General features: G+C 31.8%; 1 protein-coding gene across 2 annotated transcripts; it reads left to right on the top strand.

Moving 5' to 3' along the window:
- The first annotated feature begins 4,999 nt into the window (after positions 1-4,999).
- Positions 5,000-19,196, top strand: ASG2 (transducin family protein / WD-40 repeat family protein). Of its 2 annotated transcripts, XM_088106951.1 has the most exons (20): positions 5,000-5,322; positions 5,511-5,579; positions 6,336-6,413; positions 7,010-7,144; positions 7,223-7,333; positions 7,487-7,615; positions 8,414-8,529; positions 8,613-8,730; positions 9,727-9,832; positions 10,523-10,668; positions 10,757-10,924; positions 11,037-11,147; positions 14,682-14,793; positions 15,050-15,399; positions 16,378-16,468; positions 17,140-17,235; positions 17,325-17,395; positions 17,485-17,612; positions 18,078-18,189; positions 18,919-19,196. In XM_088106951.1, the coding sequence occupies exons 1-19, from the start codon at positions 5,251-5,253 to the stop codon at positions 18,163-18,165; spliced, it is 2,295 nt and encodes a 764-aa protein (XP_087963077.1). In that variant the 5' UTR covers positions 5,000-5,250; the 3' UTR covers positions 18,166-18,189; positions 18,919-19,196. The 2 variants fall into 2 exon arrangements, with proteins under 2 accessions (XP_087963077.1, XP_087963079.1); XM_088106953.1 differs by lacking the exons at positions 5,000-5,322; positions 5,511-5,579 and adding an exon at positions 5,873-5,905.
- The last annotated feature ends 790 nt before the right edge of the window (positions 19,197-19,986 follow it).

The following is a 19,986-nucleotide window of genomic DNA, read 5'->3' as shown; positions in this document are numbered from 1 at the left end:
AACTATAATAGAGTTTTATGTTTTAAAACGGATAATACTTGTGATTGATTTTAATGATATTATCTGACAGTTTTAAATTTAAAATAAAAATAAAAATAATTAAAAAGAACATGAGAAAATGCATGGGTTTTTATTTGCAGACAGAACAAGAAATTACTTTTGGTCAAAAGACATAGGTGGTCTGAATACTTTGATCCATCACATTTTAAGAGAAGAAGGCGTGCTTCACATTGTATGTAAAGTCTCCATTATATGGTTAGTGGGAAGGGAATCAAATAAAACTCTAAAAAGATAATGAAAGGAAATGTACAAATAGACAATTCTCGAGTGGTCATCACTTATCACACATTTATATTCTCATATTCCATATCTCTCTCTTCTATTTATTATCAAATTCAAATTCAAATTCAACCATACTTATTCCTCTACTACTTCATCACACCTCTTTTCTCGCCGTCTTTTGCTTTATATTACTTCTCTATTGCGATAAAAGAATATTAGGTTTTACATCCATTATAAATAATATTATTTTTCAATATTTCTTAGGACAAAAACATGAATGGAAAAACATACTCATAGAACAGAACAAAAAATATTCCTCCTATCAATAAAGGAATTTTCAATATTTCTGCAAATTTTTCACATGTCTTTAATGTTATGTTACCGCCTATATAAAATTCTGAAAAAGCAATTTTACATGAAAAACCAACATTTTCAAATCTATTGTTAATCTCTCTAAGTCTCATTTAGTATTAGAAGTGTTTTGATATATCATTTTTCAATTCTGAATTAAAGGCAATTGTAGAAATTTCATTGTGTAATTATAGAATTTGCTAGAATTTAATCGACAAAAGTCATTAACATGAATCAAGATTACAACTAACTATGGTTGCCATGGCATTATCTAAGGATCAACATTTTGATCCTTTAACTATCTTAAATAAGCTCTTTCAAGAATCATGTACAACACCTAATTCATTATAACAAGAAGATTAGTATTTTTATACACCATGTCCAGTAAGTGACATTCCTAATCTAAGTGAAACAACAAAAATTCTTTTCATAAAGCACCATCATACAACTATAACATGGGAATTCCTAAAGAAAAGTCATTAACTAAACAACTTTTGATTTGATCATCAACTAAAATCTACCAACAAAGTTTCTATACCCAGAAGAAAATAATAAGATGTTGAAAGTCAGAATATATATATATATATATATATATATATATATATATATATATATATATATATGAGACAAGGAATTACTTACACTAATTTTCTTGAAAAATAAAACAAGAGAAAAGACAATAAAGTTGCAGCCAAATGGTTTCACACAATTCAGGTGAGATATTAATACGAGCCATCAACCCTTAAGAAAAAAATGATTCTTTGTGTTCTTAGTGTGTATTTTCTATTTAACTGATTATTGTTGTTGCGTTGTTACGGTAAGAATGTTAATTCATGGCAATGTGTTAGAGAAATTGCTACTCTTATATAAAACACTTGTGTCCGAGAACAAATATCTTTAGACTAAATACTGTCTTCAAGAATGTGGTGTATATGTTCCATGTTCTTGTTCTATTTTTCTTGTTTGACAACGTGTGAAGATGACAACGTCTCATGTTGACGATGTGAGAGGTAATGGCCTCTTGTGTCGACGGTGTAAGGAGGCAACAACTGTGGATGATGAGAAATAATGTACATGAGACTGTGCATGAGGAGAAATAGAAGAGGATTACATGGAATAATACTGAATCAAGACAAAAATTACGGATTTAAACATATATACTATGACAAATGTTGAACTAATAATTGTGATAAAGTTTTACTATTATAAATTTTCCTAAACTTGTTATGATAAATTTTGAACATAATTTCAATCTTGTTATCGCGTCTCACTTACTATGACGAGTTAACTACACCAATCATAACATGTTTCACTTATTATGATAAGTCTTTTATACAAGTTATAATAAGTGACATTTTTTATTATGAAAATGCCGTCAATCAACTTATTATAACATATTTCCTTTTACTCCTCATAATAATTATTATTTTTATTACCAAAATGTCATCAGTCAATTTATTATGACAAACGAATTATACGTGTCATAATAATAATAAATCATCATATATATTCTATTTTTTTCAGTAATAATTCAAGTTATTTAATCAATTTTACATTCATTTCTCAATCTAGCACGATTGTTGTAGTGGGTTATTCAGAATGCAGAAGTAAACTTTGATATGAATAAAAATTTAACCTATGGTGAAAGTTATACTCTTATTATATCAACAACGTCCAAAAATTACGTATAAATAAGACAAACAATCTATTTTGAATGATTCTATATTATATTTATTACTGTGTTTATGTAAAATTTCGATATATTTTAGATAATATATATTATGTTACATTTTAATAACAGTGTTATACAGTAAATGGGAGCGTTACAATGGATTCAAACAATTAATTAAACCTAATATTTTTTTATCAAAAGCCTTATTTTTTATGATCTTCTACTCACAGTTAATTTACATATTACTGGGCTGGGTCATGGTAACAGTAGATATTTGATCTAGGACCATTGCTTCCTGTACCCATGTTTTCTTCCAGCATCCCAATTTCCTAAATACTAAAATAACCCTAATAAAAATAAATAAAAGTGGAGTGTGATATGGTTTGTTTGTGTAGTGGTGCCTGTTGGTGGTGGTGGGAGGTGTCTGTGGTCTGTGTTGCATTCAATCAAAGTTTTGGTTGTGTAACTCGTGAATATTTTATCAAGTAAAGAAAAAAAAATGTTATATTTTAATATTTTGATTTGTATATCTGAACCACAAATTTATATTTTAAATTATATAATTCAGAATATATTTCAAAAAAATATTTTTCAAATTATGCAATTTAAATGTAATCCTGAACATATATTTTAAATTAAACCATTTGAATTTTTTTTCGAAATACATTCTGGATTAAAAAACATATTTTGGATTATATAATTTAAAGTGTTTTTCAAATAAAAACATATTCTAGATTGTATAATACGTAATGCATTTAAAAATTCTAAAAAAGTTATGAATTAAAAAACACTCATTCTAAAAGCACCAATGGCAAATATGAAAAAAAAAATCAACACTAATCTTTTCAATGGATCTAACATGATACACTTCCTTGCAAGGGCAAAAAACATCTTCAAGAGCTTTTGATACTATGCTGATGGAGGTGAAGAGGGTGAAAGAGTTTTGTTTTAATTTCAAGTTCGTCAAATAACATTGTTAAGATCAATTATTGTATATCTGATGTATTGTTCACTCTGAAACTTCGTCATTATTTTATCTTTAAAAAGTGTTTAAGAGGGTAGAAGAATGAAAGAGTATTAAACAGTGTTTGATCTCGATTCCTAAGTGATATGATAGTATTAAGTGTAGTAGGAATATAAGCCTTAATTGAGGTCTAAGATAAATGAATGATCATTCCCAATGGATGACTTAAGGGATTGATGAATCGTCTTAGAATCTTATTATCGGTCCCATGCAAACGTTAATGTTATGATCCTAAGTCCACTGAGTGACATTGTTAGAGTCAATCACCATACATTTGAGGTATTATTCGCTTTGAAATTTGTATTCAGTCATAGTTTTATTCTCAAAAAGTATTTCAAAAGGTGTAGAGAGAGAAATGAATGTTTAAATTGTCTTAAACCTCAACTCCTATAGAGTGTGAGACTATTAGACATGGTAGAAAAATGTTGCAATGACACAAGAGAGTAGTAACAAGAACAAAGTGGGAGATGAAAGGATTTCAGGTTTTTATTATGTAATAAAATGGAGACGAAAGATGGGAGATGAGAGAATTGTAAATGATCAACTATATACACAAGGTACGACCAAACACTCAAAAAGAAAAATGATAAAGTACGAGTGATATTATCTAATTGAGTGTCAGTGTATTTGAGAATTTCTATGAGGAAATTCGTAGGATATGAGAAAAACTCTGGTTAGGTAAGACAAGTTCTTAAGTCTATCAATTGTGACTCATATATCTTTTTTATGAGAATCTACTTAGTAAACTTTTAACAATATTTTTCTATAAAAACTCTTATGATTATGGAGTGAGAATGTCTAATTTACATCAAAATTAATTAATTATTTAAAAAATTAAAACTTGAAATATTTAACTAAACCACAACATTTGATAACTTATCTCCTTCTTCTAAATATAAACCAAAATAAAACTTAAGTTACTTGAGTTATGATATACAAGTAATTTTAATTGTAATTATTTTAATTTCATGAGACTGAGTGTTTATTTAATTTTTTTTTTACTTTTCATTTCTTTTATTGGTATGTTTGAATCGATTGAGTGTATTTCTTGAAAATTATTCAATGTTTAAGTAACTTTATATTTAATCTATTAAGTAATTAATATTATAATAAATACATTGATAAAAACTTTAACAATTATATTTTTGAAATATGTTTATATATTTTTTTAAGACTTTTGATTAGAATTAATCTAATTGACTTATTTAATTTAATTAAATGATTAACAGATTCTAATAAATACCAATCAATTTTTTTTTTCTTTTAATTAAAATGATCAATTTGAGATAATTCTGTGTGTTTGTGCGGTAATACAAATACAGTACAATAATAATTTAAAATATCAAGATTTTGTTAAATAAAAAGTATATATCTGAAAATTAATTAAATTTTTAAACAAAGAGAAAAGCACCGAGATTTAATCTCCGAACTATACACGTTAAAGTGCTTTTAAAAGTGCGGAAAAGGTGCCCATTGGACATGTAAGCTGTACCGTTCCAGAAAAATCAGAACACAATAGGAACCAATCATCCCTCGCCAGCACCACGATGAACGGCGCTTACATATCACGCAACACCTCACTCCTTCACTCTTTCATTTCCCCAAACAAACCTCATGCTCCTCCCATTTTTCTATTTTATAATGTAATAAATAAAAACCTACCATTTTTATTTATTTATTTATTTAAGCTGACACTGTTACACTTTCTTTTCATTCAAGACCTGTAGTATAAATTATATATAAATATATAAAATAAAAAGAAACCTGGAAGAGAAGAGAAAAGAAGTGTTTGGAAGGATTGTGAGTGTAACCGCATGAGCTCCAATTGATGACATTCACGCCACGGCCGTGGAGTGACCCAGTGAGGGACTAATTTCTTGCTCTAGCTCTCTCTCACCGCAGCCAAACACCGCCTTCTGCCATGGATTCCATTCCCTTTCGCGATGGCAACATACACGCGATTCTTGACTCTCGATATCTCAACTCGCCACTGGTATTCTTCTTCCTTTTCTCTCTTCCTCAAATTCAAAGCGTCTCCATACTACGCGATTAAGAATCTTGCCAATTCCGATTCTCAATCTCGTGCATGGCGATTTTCGTTGGGTGCTCTGATTTTCGTTCGTGATTTTTGCCGTATCTTATGATTCTTGACCCCGTGAATGTTCCTCTTGTTTTCTTTAGGATGTTAATCACACTTTGCAGACTCATTCCTCTCTCATTCGGAGGCTTTCTCAAGAAAGGGAGTTAGAGGTTGGTAACGTATCTTAATTTACTCAAGCATCGTAGTAGTTTCTGTCATATGTGAGCATTGAATTGGAATAGCGTCCGTGTGAATATTCTCCCGAAATGTTATTCGATCATATGCATGTTTTTGTGTGTTTTTGTAGGCACCTTAAGTTAAGTAACGCGAAATTGGGTGTTCTTATCTTCATCTTGATTTCTTGTTTTTATCGTAACTTGCGTTTGGGTTTAGGCAATTCGAGCACTCTATGTTACGCATGTTTACAGAATATTGAATACTTGAAGGAATGCACAAAAAAGTGTATATTTTGAAGTGCCTCAAGTGATCGTAGAAGGTAAAGGCATATAATCCTTTTATACTCATCTTGTCTTTGACAAATCGTTGTACACTATATTTAATGTTTTGAAAACGGTCTGCAATTGTGATCTTGGACGGAACATTTAGTTTTCTGGGCCACCACAACCGCAGCACAATCACAATTTTGGCCACATACGATACACTTGTTAGCAATATCCCGCAATTTAAAACCTTTATTATATGATGATACATATATCGATTAGACTTCTTGAAAAAGGGAGGCAGTCATCGCGAATTTCTTAAAATTGTTGGTACTACCCATGCATTTCAACGAACATGATCTTCATGTGTCTGTAGCTGATTGCTTCATTTTCTATGTCCCTCATTACCTCGAAAACAAATAATCTATACACCCTATTTTTGTTTCTTGACCTCACTGTGTATCGTGTTTCTCCTTGTCTGAATAGGGCCACCTTGGCTGTGTCAATGCGGTGGCTTGGAATTCGAAAGGTACAATGTTGATATCCGGATCAGATGATACTCGGGTAAGCCACTTATTTTTAATGTAATTTGTATTGCCATCTCATCTACATATACTAGATTGTAGCTATAAGATTTAGCAAAATGGGAACGACAATTAGTTTTATTTGTCCATGATTAAATTGGCCTATTACTCCCCTTTTGCACTCTACGTCTACTACTAAAGACTTTGGCATCTCTTTGTTATATTATGCTTGCATCTAGTTCTCTCTCAGTTGTTTGTGACTTATTTTCAAACAAAATAGGGAATGATAAGAAAAGCATCGAACTACTTAGAATGATCCTTTGATAAGTTCGGTCATAACTGTCAAAAGATAGCAAACAGACTGATAGAGTCATAGAAAATTGTTACAGCCTTTTTGTTTTATAACTTCCTCTCGGTCTTCTCCAGAAGGCAATTAATTGCTTCCAAAATTTTGCAGATCAATATTTAGCCTTTCTGTTTTTTGTTTATAACTTCCTCTTGATCTTCTATTGTAGTAGAAGGCAACTAATTGTTTACCTGAAATTTTGCATTTAGACTTTCTGTTTTTGGTTTATAACTTCCTCATGGTCTTCTCCAGCAACACAAGGCAGTAATTGTTTCCCTGAAATTTTTCAGATCAATATTTGGAGCTATTCTGGTAGAAAACTTCTACATTCAATTGATACAGGACATACAGCAAATATATTCTGTACTAAGTTTATACCAGAAACTTCTGATGAGCTTGTAGCCTCTGGAGCCGGAGATGCTGAAGTAGTATTGTGATTCTTGAATATTTTTAATGGGTAATGCAGTTTTAATTCTCAATTATTTATTTATTTATTTTGCTAGGTCCGTTTATTTAACTTGTCTCGCCTAAGTGGAAGTGGATCTAGCGACAATTCAATCATTGCTCCATCTGCACTTTACCAATGCCATGCTCGAAGAGTCAAGAAATTGGCTGTAAGTTATGTGGTCTAAGAATTTGCTAATTTAGCATAGTTTGAATAGCATTAGATCAATGAGGTTAAAGGAAATAAAACAAAACCTATGTAGGAAGGCCTAATTTAGGCTAAATAATGTTAGTTTTCACGTCTTCCTTATTCCTTTTTGCAGGTTGAAAATGGCAACCCTAATGTAGTTTGGAGTGCTAGTGAAGATGGGACCTTGAGACAACATGATTTTCGGGAAGGTACCTCTTGTCCTCCAGCTGGGTCTTCACACCAAGAGTGTCGAAATATTCTTGTAAGTGGTTTAACACAGTTGTATTCATACATACGATTTTGAATGCATTTGAACCTTGTCTGACATGAACATCTGAGCAGAATTGTAAATTTAAAATTTACAGCTCTTCCTTGCATATATGTGATCTGGGAAAACTGAATATCCTCCATTTCTGTAATATTTGATTTTGCCAAATTTCCAATTGGTTTGCTTAGAATAATTCATCTGCTATCCAGAGCATCTGAATCAACATGTACCATTTATGTTGGTCTCATCAATGAGCTGATTCTTTTTCATTAAAATGAGAACTTCCCATTCAAGTCTTTTCACCAAGGTAGGTTGCAGGAGTATATTGTTACCTGCAATAATGTTGAATGTAACTACGCCGTGTTTTTTTATTACGGAAATGTTTTTTTATATTATTTATTATGCATTTTACACTAATGTGATTGTAGAAGTAGTCAAAATTCAAATCACTTCTCTGACATTTTGTCCTGTTTTTCCAAACTGTCACAAGTTATTATGGTAGCTAATTTATATCCTAAATTATAAGTCCGCATGGAAAACCTATATGACTAAGGCATCTCAAGGGAATTGTTAATTCTAAGCTTGTGATCTTGGTTGCATCCTTGATCTCATGATGCTATCATTATTGCCTTTTCTTAAAACATTCGGATGTTTACAATCTTTGCAGAGTGTAGTTTTTGTATTTTTGTACTGCAAGTTAGTCAGGAAGCTGGTTAACTATGATCACTGTTTTCAAAAGTTGGAATCGTTGTTTTTTTTTTCTCATTAACTGATTTTCATGTGTAATGTCAGCTTGACTTACGAAGTGGTTCTAAAAGATCACTTGCTGATCCTCCTAAACAAGTCCTTTCTTTAAAGTCTTGTGATATTAGTTCAACTAGGCCGCATTTGCTCCTTGTTGGTGGGAGGTAAATATTTCTGGTAATTAATTGTGTTAATTAATTCGTCCTTTCTATTTCAAAACTGATTTTAGACTTTCTATATCTTGCAGTGATGCCTTTGCACGGTTATATGATAGAAGGATGCTGCCACCTCTAAGCTCATGTCGAAAAAGAATGTTTCCTCCTCCTTGTGTTAATTATTTTTGTCCAATGCATCTTTCTGATCGTGTGAGTCCTTGGCTTTACATATATGTGATTATCAATTCTTTAAGTGTTTATATTGCTGGTGAAGAAAGGAATGACACATTCATGTGATAGAATCCTCTAATGTGTATAACCACAACCAATATATATATATATATATATATATATATATATATATATATATATATATATATATATATATATTTGTGTGTGTGTGTGTGTATATGCATGTGTGTGTGTATGTATATGCATATGTGTGTGTATATGTATATACTTACATATATGTGTATATATACATACATATGTGTGTATATGCATATGCATGTGTGTATGTATGCCCTGTTTTAAAATCCAATCAAGATCTTTTTCCTCTCATATAGCTAACCCTTTTGAAGTGCATCTATGAGTTTACATAAACTTTTGAGTGACAACCTTACATGTTTCATTAATGTTGAAAGGCAACACAATTTACCTCAATATTGGGAATTCTATTTCATCCTAGAGGGCTAAGTGGGATTGGTACTGTGTTGAATTCCACGTACTTACCCTTTGGGTATCCTCATAAAACAACAGTAATTTTACACACCAACATCCACTGTTGGGTTGGGCATATTTGTGTCTTAGGAGATGGTGGTATTCAGGGAAATATTAATGTCTCATGAGGGAAATGACAGCTGTGACTATGGTGGCGGCAGTTTTTCCTTGGGATATTGGTGATGTTGATTTTAAACAAGTGTTTTTTGGAAAAGAACCTAAGATACATAGTAGTCTACACATTAAAAAATACTTGGGTTGCAAATATCATTAGTATTTCCTATCTCTATTCTCCAAATCTCTAAACCAAAATAAAGTGAGTCTGTAATGTTAATTTTCCATTCTTCATACCAAATGCCCTACGTGCTTTATGTTTTATTGATTTTCTCATTTCCCCCCTTGGTATATGGTGTGTTTTGGACATGTAAGTCTTTATAACACTTCAGGCCAAATGTTTTTTTCTCTCAAATTGTATCTGTTTTACAGGGACATCCAAGCTTACACTTAACTCATGTTACATTCAGTCCTGATGGACATGAGGTTCTCCTCAGCTATAGTGGAGAGCATGCTTACCTGATGAATGTAAATCATGGTAAAGTGTATTGCATTGAACCTTGATTCTTCATTTCTTGTTTATTTATTTTTCACAAGTAGTATAAGATAATGTGTTTTTTGTTTGTTCAACTTGGGATATGGGTAAATTATAGAAGTTCTTTCATTTCCTGACAGTTACTTGTCATTTTATTTGGTTACGCTGTACTTGTTTTAGCTGTAACCTTTAAGTCACATTATCAGATACACAAGTGTAATGTGTTTTTTTATGAACTCTTGGTTAGAAGGTGTTGAGACTTTAAATAATGTAATGAAGCTTGAATAGTGAATTTCCTTTATTTTTGTTTTTTTTTTCTCGTGTTTTGAAGAGGCCAATTATACTGCATTTCACTTTGATGTTTCCATGATGTGTGGCACATGCTAATTCTGCATATCTTTTACTCTTTGTTTAGCTTTTTCAACTGGAACTCACAGTACATCTTTTGAAGACCTTATCAGAGTTCCAATTTATTAAATATTCCTTTGGAAGGAAGTATTTATTTCATTTGCTGACAGGTTTTCTCTGATGATATGTCAGTTATTTTCTAAGTTTTGATTATCGTGTGGATTTGGATATTCTCAACTATCTATGACTGTGTTACTGCAGTAACTTACATTCTGTTATGTTATGGTTTCTATGTTTATGTAGATTTTAAAGGTGAGATAGTACTTAATATTTTTTGTTGTGCAGCTGGAATGAATGAGATGCAATATACTTCAGGTGACGTATCAAAGATGATGACTTACTCTCCTATAGTTAATGGGATAGAGTTGCAGTCTTGTGTGTCTAATGTCTTCCCAAACGGGTTTCCTATTAAAAAGAACATTGCTGCAAAGGTACGAAGTTTTTACTTTTTTTGGGGGATCTAAGAGATGTCACTTTAGCTTTCTCATAATATTTTTCTTGACTAATTGGGTTTTGCAGCTTGACAAGTGCAGGAAACTGATAAAATATGCTAAGAAATCATTGGACAATGGGATACCCTATTATGGAATCGAGGCATGTAATGAGGTTTTGAATGGCTATAGCCATATCATTGGGTCTGCGCTTAAACATGAATGCTTGTGCACTCGTGCTGCACTATTGATCAAGGTTATTATTATTATGGGTCTCAGCGTTTCGTTCTCCTTTCAGTTTAGTATTTTTTTTTTTATATCCTTTTTGCTGGACTTGACATGTTTTTAATTTTTCACTCTTTATCCAGAGGGATTGGAAAAACGATGCTCATATGGCTATAAGAGACTGCTATGCTGCTAGAAAAATTGATAATTCCTCCTATAAAGCACTATTCTGCATGTCAGAAGCACTGTCACAGGTAATTTTTTTTGTATGAACTTCAAATTTGAAAATGTTTTCACTTTGAAATAATACATTATACTGGTTCTTTAGACTCGTTATCAGTCTCAAAAATATGATAAATTATGAGAGTCATACAGTTTTTGCTTGTTAGCAGAAACAAAAGAGAAAAAGGGAATTTTATATGAATGAAGTTGATGATGAAAGGATTTTTTGAGCACATGTATTCTATGTTTTTTTAATCTTCATGGAAAAAATTGTGTTTGGTAGCACAGGATTGCCGTAGTAGTGAGAATGGGAGAGATAGTTGAGGTAGAAATACTTGTTACTACTATCAATTATCATAAATGTCTTTGGGTGGTTGAGGTTAGGACTAGCAAGGGGATATAAAACTTGGGTATTAGAAGAGTGAAGTTGGAAACATCTAAAATTGATATTAATATGGAATCCTCGCATAAATTGTATTTATAGATATGAAAATAAAAGAGAACCTAAGTTGGGTACATTTAAAATTAACACATAATATTGTAACTAACAATATATAATGATATCTTAACAATATATAACATTCCCTTCTCAAGCTGGTGCATATAAATTGTATGTACCAAACTTGTTACAAATATAATCAATTCCAAGTCAAGTAAAGACTTGGTTATAATATAATCTAATTGATCACTTGAGTTAACAAACTCAATTCTAATGTCTCTAGATATGATTTTTTCTCGAATAAAATGTTAGCCAGCCTCAATGTGTTTGATCTTTTCATGAAAGATAAGATTAGAGCTATTATGAAGAACATCTTGATTTTCACATATAAGTATCATTTGAGTGACATATCCAAATTGCAACTCTTTAAGGAATTGTTTAAGCCAAATAAGTTCTCAAGTGACAGAGGTCATAGCTCTAAATTTTGCTTCTATAGTAGATCTTGCTACAACAATTTGTTTCTTGTTCTTCCAAGAGATCAAGTTATCACCAATAAAGACACAATATCTCGAAGTGAAACTTCTACCAAAGGGAGATCATGTGCAATCAACTCTTAATAAAAGACCACTTTAGTATGATTATTGTGACCATATGACAAACTTTTTTCTAGGACCTCCTTTAACGTACGAGGAATTGAGAAATTGACTCACAACATTGATTGCAAATGAAATGTTAGCATGAATAACAATAATATAGTTAAATTTTTAACAAAACTTTTTTACTTCTCAGGATAACAAATTTTGAGTTTATCAACCCAATTTCCTCCAAAATATCCAATGCATACTTCCTCCCAAGAAATATCTGAGTTTGTGAAAATCTTTGGTATGAAAGTGTTGACAAAGGTGTTGTTTCATTTGAGAGATACCATGGTGGTCCTATATGTAAGGACAATGTTATCATTGAATAGAACATCCAGAACTTGAGTGATGGTAAAAGTGAGTCATATTAAATTGTTGAACACGGCTAAATTTTCTAAACCAAGCCTTAAGAGACCGTTTTAGGCCATACAAAGATTTGCAAAGATGGCATACCAATCCTGAAAACTTGCCATGAGCAACAAAACTTGGAGGCTGTTTTATATAAATTTCTTCCTGCAAATGCTCATTAAGGAAAACATTTTTTACCTCTAGTTAGTAAAAAGGTCATTGTTGAAGAGCAACCATGATTATAAATAAGTGAACACTGGAGAAAAAATATCATCATAATCCAATCTAAAAAACTTGTGTTTAACCTTTGGCCACAAGGTAAGGCTTGAGATGGTCGATAGTACGATCATAAACAACTTCAATGGAAAAAACCCACTACAACCAACACCACATTTTCCAAACTGTAATAGGACAAGCTCCTATGTTTCATTATTTTGAAAACACTTATTTCATCACTAACCGGGATATTGATTGTAGCATATAGAGACACACAAGGAGAAGAAGACTTAAAGTAAACAGAAGACTCATTGAATGTGATATTTGCTGAAATGAAATAACAGTTAAAAGAAGCAGAGAAGCATTTATATTCTTTTTGTGATATAGTGAATCCTGGAAAAACACATTTGTGTGATCTTGAAGACAGTTTATCAAGTTCAGGACTAAAATTATAAACAAAACATGTAGATGAAAAAACTTTAAGAGGTAAAGTATGGAGAGGTTCATGAGGAAATCAAATAGAGTGCAGAATTTTGTTATCCAAGACCGAAGATGGCATGCAATTAGTGAGATAACATGCATTGAGCCAAAAATGCTGAGGAACCTCACCATGGCTTAACATTGGGAGAGTTGTTTCAATAAGATTTCAATTCTTGTGTTCAGTCACCTCATTTTGTTGAAGTGTATAAACACATAAGGTTTGATGAAGAATGTGATGAGAAGCCATAAAATTTTGAAGAGTGAGAAAGATACTCATGGACATTATCACTGCATAAGGTTGGGCAGAAATTTCAAGTTGATTTTTAATTTCATTTTAAAATGTTTGAAATATAGAAAACAACTCAACAATTTTTAATACCAAGTACATCTTGAATAATTATTAATAAAAGTGACAAAATATTGAAACCCTAAATTTGTCTTAACACGACTTGGTCTTCAAATGTCAGAATGAACCAAGGCAAAAAGGAGACAAAGTAGGTTGTAAGACACTTCTAGGGAAATAACTATGACCTTGTTTTCCTAATTAGCATGACCCTCAAGAAAAACTGGATAACAGACAAACTTAGAACAAGTTGCTACATCTTGGCAAGACTAGAAAGACCCAGTTGAGCATGATAAAGAGAGGGAGAATCCATTACTGAACCAACATGGCAAACTGGAAGGCTCGGAAAAAAATCTTAGTGTTCATTTTGATCCATTACAATCTGATTCATCTAATAAAAGATTCAACCCAATACATCTAAGCAAATGGATGTATATCTAAACATACAAAATTTAGGAATTTAAAATAAAATTTTAAACATATTTTAACAAAATTTTCAATAAATAAATTTTGATTGAAAAATTCAGTTTTTTTTAAGGTTTTAGGTAAATTACATTTTTGATAGACTTAATTGTGAAAAAATTGATTGGATTAATTTTAATCTGTTTCGTCTTGATAGGACATTCATTGGATTCTGATAAATAATAGGTGGATCATTATCCATCCATAAAATTAAATGGATGGACTTGATCCAGTGTATGAAAGGGATGGATTTACGTGTGGATAAACAACATGGATGATTGATAAATGAATTGTTTTACCAACCCTATAGAAACCCAGAAGGAAACAAAGAGAAACAAAAGAGTATCAAATCTAGATATGTTTATCTATGATATCTCTAATTGAAGTTATAGGAGGTATCAAGCTCAAGTTGATAACATTTAAGGGAATATTTGTGCAGATATAAAAAAGTTTTGATTAAAAGAAAATCGAGATTGAAGGAATGTTTGACAAAACAGTTACAGTATGTGTGAATTTATGTTTTGACTTTTGGCTGGAGGGACTTATATAGGGGTTTTTTCATACCATTTGTTTGTCATGTATACCCTGTTAGAACTTGCCTTAGTTTTAAAACCCATTATACTATGTTATTTCGTTGCAGTTGGGTAGACATGAAGATGCTTTGGATTTTGCTGTTGCTTCCCTTTCACTGGCCCCACTCAAATCTGAAGTTGCAGAGAGAGTGGAGAATGTGAAGAAGGATATTGCCTTAGGTATGTTAGTGAAATTTTTGGATTACCCTTGTTGTCTAAAGAACTATGTGACCCATTGAGGTCCTGAAACATGATTTATATTTTTCTTGTGTTGACAAAAGATATTAGAGGGTATTTAACAGTTACTTCATTTCATAACTGCCTAAAATTGGATACAGAAAAATTTTATTTTCCAAATATTGCTCTTTATAATTGGAAATTATGTACTATTTTTTTTTTACCATTTTATGTTGGATCAAACTGGTTTATTTAACAGCTGAAGCTGAAAAAAATAGCAAGGCCAATGATGGTGCATCAAGGTCTGACATTCGAGGTGGAAGAATATTATCATTAAGTGACATACTCTATCGCCCCGAGGCTAATGGTGATGTTCCACAAGATGGTTCTAGATCAGACAGGGATGATTCTGATTATGATGAGGAATTGGAGCTGGACTTTGAAACATCAATATCTGGTGACGAGGCACAAGATCTTGATTCAAATATTCTTCATGGAAGTTTAAATGTTAGAATTCACCGAAGGGGTGACTCTAGAGACAATGCAGGTGCTAGTGGCCCAAGCGATTCACCTTCATCTTCGTCACAGAGCAGTAGAACATGTTATTTGGTATATATTTCTACCTTCAAATTCAATTATTGTTGGTGGTTTCTCATCACTATGATCCAAAAATAATAGGTTGGGTTGATACAAAGTTAAAATAAGTCATTTAAGTTGGGTCTAGGTCAAGTTGCGTCTAGGTCAAACCAAGCTTGATAGAGTTTGAGTCGAGTTATATACACCTCATGCTAAGTTGAGTTGGTCTGGGTTGTGGTCAGCTCAAATTAGTTGGGCTGAAAAATCAACTCAACCAAGGCCAAAGGTCGACCTAAGTTGACCTGGGTTGAAGGTCGAGTTGAGTCCATTAGGGTTGGAGGTTGAGGCGAGTCACTCAAGCCAATGAATTGAGTTGAGTTGGCTTGGGCCAAAGAACCGAGTTAGTTTGCTCATGTTGAGCTGACAAGAGCTGAAGTTCTGAGACGAATTGGCCAAGATTGATGGTTGAACCAAGTCGACTTAGTTGAGCTGAACCCAAGTTTGCCTGATTAACTTGAGCTGGTCCGAGCTGACTTGAGTTGACCTTCAATACTAGTTGACTTGAGTTGACCTTCAATACTAGTTGACTTGATTTGAACTTCGGCCCGAGCAATAGGTTTGGTGTTTAGGAGTTAAAGTTTTGTAGTGGGATCAAACTCACTTTGACCTTGATCTTAACTCACTTTAAGAGGGGGCTTATTCAGGAGTGAGTTGGGATTGACCCATAGGCCATGTGTCAAATTAGCACCTCTAAATGAATTTATTTTATTTTATTTTATTTTATTTTTCTTCCTTTGTATTGGTTCAAATGTACAATCCAAGAACGTAATGGTTAGTCTTATGTGGAAAGGGTGCAACAACATTTGATGTGTTTTTTTTTTGTTAGGTTTTATTTGTAAGCCTTTTGATTGCTTATCATCAGTACCTTCAATATTTCGGTATGCAACCTAATGAGCTAATATTAAGTTATACATTTTGGATAATTTTTTTTTTCTATTGTTAATATTGCAGCCTGAACCAGCTGTTGATATGAAACAGAGATTTATTGGCCATTGCAATATTGGGACGGACATAAAACAGGCCAATTTTCTTGGTCAAAGAGGTCTGATATTTCTTTCGTATGTGGTTTTCCTAATTATAATTGGTTGTGCACAGCGAGTCCTCATATACCAAGCAAATATTTTTTTTTTTTTTTTCCATTCTCTTTTGGTTGCTTTATATTGTTTGCACAGGAGAAATATATATACTAAAACCAGTTGGCTTTAATAACTTTAATATCAGTTGCTGAAATGGGAAGATAAAAGATCCGTGTATCGATGCAGTGGAAAACATACAGAATCCATAAATATCCTTACTGCAAGTACTGGTCCTACAGATTTTAAAGCTTAAGCCACAATGGAAAATATACTACGTCGTATGTTTTGGGATATGGGCCTTTTCTTTTCTTTCCTTCTAATTTTCTTAACGAATTTCTTACTTTAATTAAGAACTGACAGCAGTCAGAATACAAGGGTTTACCGTTCTCTAATGGAGCCACTACTGTATTCTCCACAAAATGCTTTCTAGTAAAGACTCCCTTCAGTCCTCTTGACCCCTTATTATATAAAAATAGACTAATTATCTCTATCTTATTCTTTATTCCTCTCTGTCCACCTTTCGCACTTTATTTTGTTGTTGAGGTACGTGCCTAACATAAGTGGTGAGTTTTGAGTTGATAGTTGGGCTGGCATAGTCGGAAATTTGTTCAAGATCATCTCACATGTTTATTTGTAGGAGAATATGTTGCCAGTGGAAGTGATGATGGCAGATGGTTTATTTGGGAAAAGCGTACTGGTAGACTTATAAAAATTCTAAATGGTGATGGATCTGGTAAACACTGTTTTCCTTAAGAGTTTCAGGTTTTATTAGTCTTCTCTTGTTTGGCTGTCTGTAGCTTTGTTTTCCTCGTGTTGCTACAGTTGTAAATTGTATACAATGCCATCCATTTGATTTTGTTGTCGCAACCAGTGGGATTGATAGCACAATAAAGGTGAGAATGATGACTATATGATGCATAGTATTTCTTGAATGGAATAAAAACTTAAATCTCTGAAGCTTTCTGGGGGTACATTATTCTAGATATGGACTCCAAGTGCCCCTGTTCCATCTTCTGTAGCTGATGGCTCAGCAGGACCAGAAACTGGTGATGTGTTGGCTGCTATGGAGAGCAATCAACAAAAGTTATCCCGTAGCCGCAATTCTATATTGTAAGAATTTTAGACCTCATTTTTTTGAAATTGAAAATGAACATGACTTGTATTTTAGTCTGTCATTCCTCTCTTAATATTGGGAGCCTTTTTTTTTTAAAATACTTACTGAGATATCCCTTTTTTCTATATTAACTGAACTAGCCTAATGTTTCCGTCTTATTGTTGTGGGTCATTAGGCATCACCTCTAACTTTGGAGATCATTAATTTGACAAGAGTTTCATTTAAACCGAATGTTATGAAATAGGCAGGCTGCACGTCTCATCTTTGACAGTGCGCCCAGGTGGTCAGGAGGGTTGGATTTAATGTCTGTAATTATTCTTGAATTGGGCTTGATTTGTAGATCCATTATTAGTTTTTTATTTGTGTTATTATGTTTAACTATATTGGTTTATCCCTTAGTGCTTTCAGAAGGAATAAACTATTTAGATATTTTTTTGGTTAAGTGATTTTGTTATCCGCAGGCCCTTTGAGCTTTTGGAACCATTTAGAATGCACGACTTTCCTGAGGGTTCGTTACGCTTGCGTCCATTTGAATGTGCTCAAAGCTAAAGGTTTGCTAATTTTCGTTTGCTGGTAAGTCCTTCTCTGTTCACTTCTCTTGCATCTAAAATAATATTCAGATTCCTTTACAAGTCTCTCTGTTTATATAAAGTTTTCAATAAATACTTCGATCTCTGAATAAAAAAGCCTCAGTTTTTGGCATTAGTGATGTTTCAAAATCAATCTATTGAGTATTGGTTGTGTGATTTTGAATGATTCAGTTGGCTAACTTAATGGTTCAACCAATGCAAATCAACCAACATAATAAGATTACCAAAATCTGCAATTTTCTTTACGATATGATATCTTGAAGTTTCATTTATGGTTATATTGCTAACTCATCTATACTATATTTAAAAAAAAAAAAAGATGGTAGCGCTATTGCATTAAAATGTTTTATGTCATCTAAAATATATGTTCGCAGCAGATACAGCATCAATCATATTTATTAAACTTGTATTTCATATGCCTTTATATCGCATGTTAAATTACTTGACCTGTAATCCCGTGGTCCTCAAACTCCAGAATTTTTTAAATTAAGCAGTTTTTAGAAACCTAGAATGAGCTTGCCGTGTTTCTGAAGCTTTCACCTCTAGGCTATCTCATTCGAAGGTGTTGTTCGGAGATCACGTTTACTTTTTCCTTTATGAATTGTCCAAATGTATTGGGCCTGATATGGAACCATGGGGCTCGTGTGTTTGTATTTGACTGGAATACGAGTAAGCTTTAATCCTTAGTACCTTTGTACTACAATGATTGTAGGGTACTCTATTCAGTTGACTGGTAAGTGTTGACATCGATGGGGATCAGTGATCGATGGTAAAGCAGGCATTTTATGGATGCGCTGGGTAATTTGGAGAGTTGAAAATAAATCCTTTGATTTTGCTCAGAAGGTATACTGTATTTATTTCCTGGACTGTTGATGGTTCCGAAAAAAACAAAAAGAAAATGGAAAGAGTTGTAAAAATTGACATTGTAATGGTAGTCTGTACAGTTAAAGGTGGTCTCTCATTTTAAACATTGCATTTTATTCGATTTAATATCTGTATAGTAAAATGATCTGCTGAAATATTGACTTTTTTTTTTAAATTTTATTTACTCAGATGCCTCTGTAACTATTTATTTACTGAAAGATTCTAATCATCCTCAGACTAAATTTTAAAAGATTGGAGAATGGGAAATTGGTAGAATTTCTTAAATAATTTTTAAAAGTCTGTTTTAATTTATTTTTAAATATTTATAATTTTTAAAATATAGAATTTCTTAAATAATTTTTAAAATTCTGTTTTAATTTGTTTTTAAATATTTCTAATTTTTAAAATATAGATATTTTGTTTTACTTTCAATAACTACAAATGTTTTCTTATTTCTAATTAATTTAATTATTTAATTTCTATTATAACCATAAATACTTTACTATTCTTGATTATTTGATTCTTACAACATTATTTTATAATTAATACGATCTTGTCTTATTTTTGACAACAATATTTTTAAATGGTTATTTACTTTAAATTAATTTAATCTTAATTTAAATTTAAAGAATAGATCTTTTATTTTTGTAATTAATTTAAGTATTCAATTTTTCCAATAAAGAACGTTTGATTATCTTTATTATTTAGTTCTTTTAAAAATGTTTTATAAATAGTACAAGCTTATCTTATTTTATGATAAAAAGGCATTTTAATGATTATTTTACTTTTAAATTATTTTATTCTTAATTTTTAAATTTTAAGTACGTGTATTTTAGTATTTTTTAAATTATTTAATTTTAAAAAAATATTAGTTTTGGAATATTAAGAATGATTAGTATTAATTTTAAATAGATAA

This window comes from Vigna umbellata, chromosome 2 (assembly GCF_029865625.1).
Source record: "Vigna umbellata cultivar VRB3 chromosome 2, Vumbellata_1.0, whole genome shotgun sequence".
Lineage (NCBI taxonomy): Eukaryota > Viridiplantae > Streptophyta > Magnoliopsida > Fabales > Fabaceae > Vigna > Vigna umbellata.
This window is presented reverse-complemented; position numbering and strand designations above follow the sequence as displayed.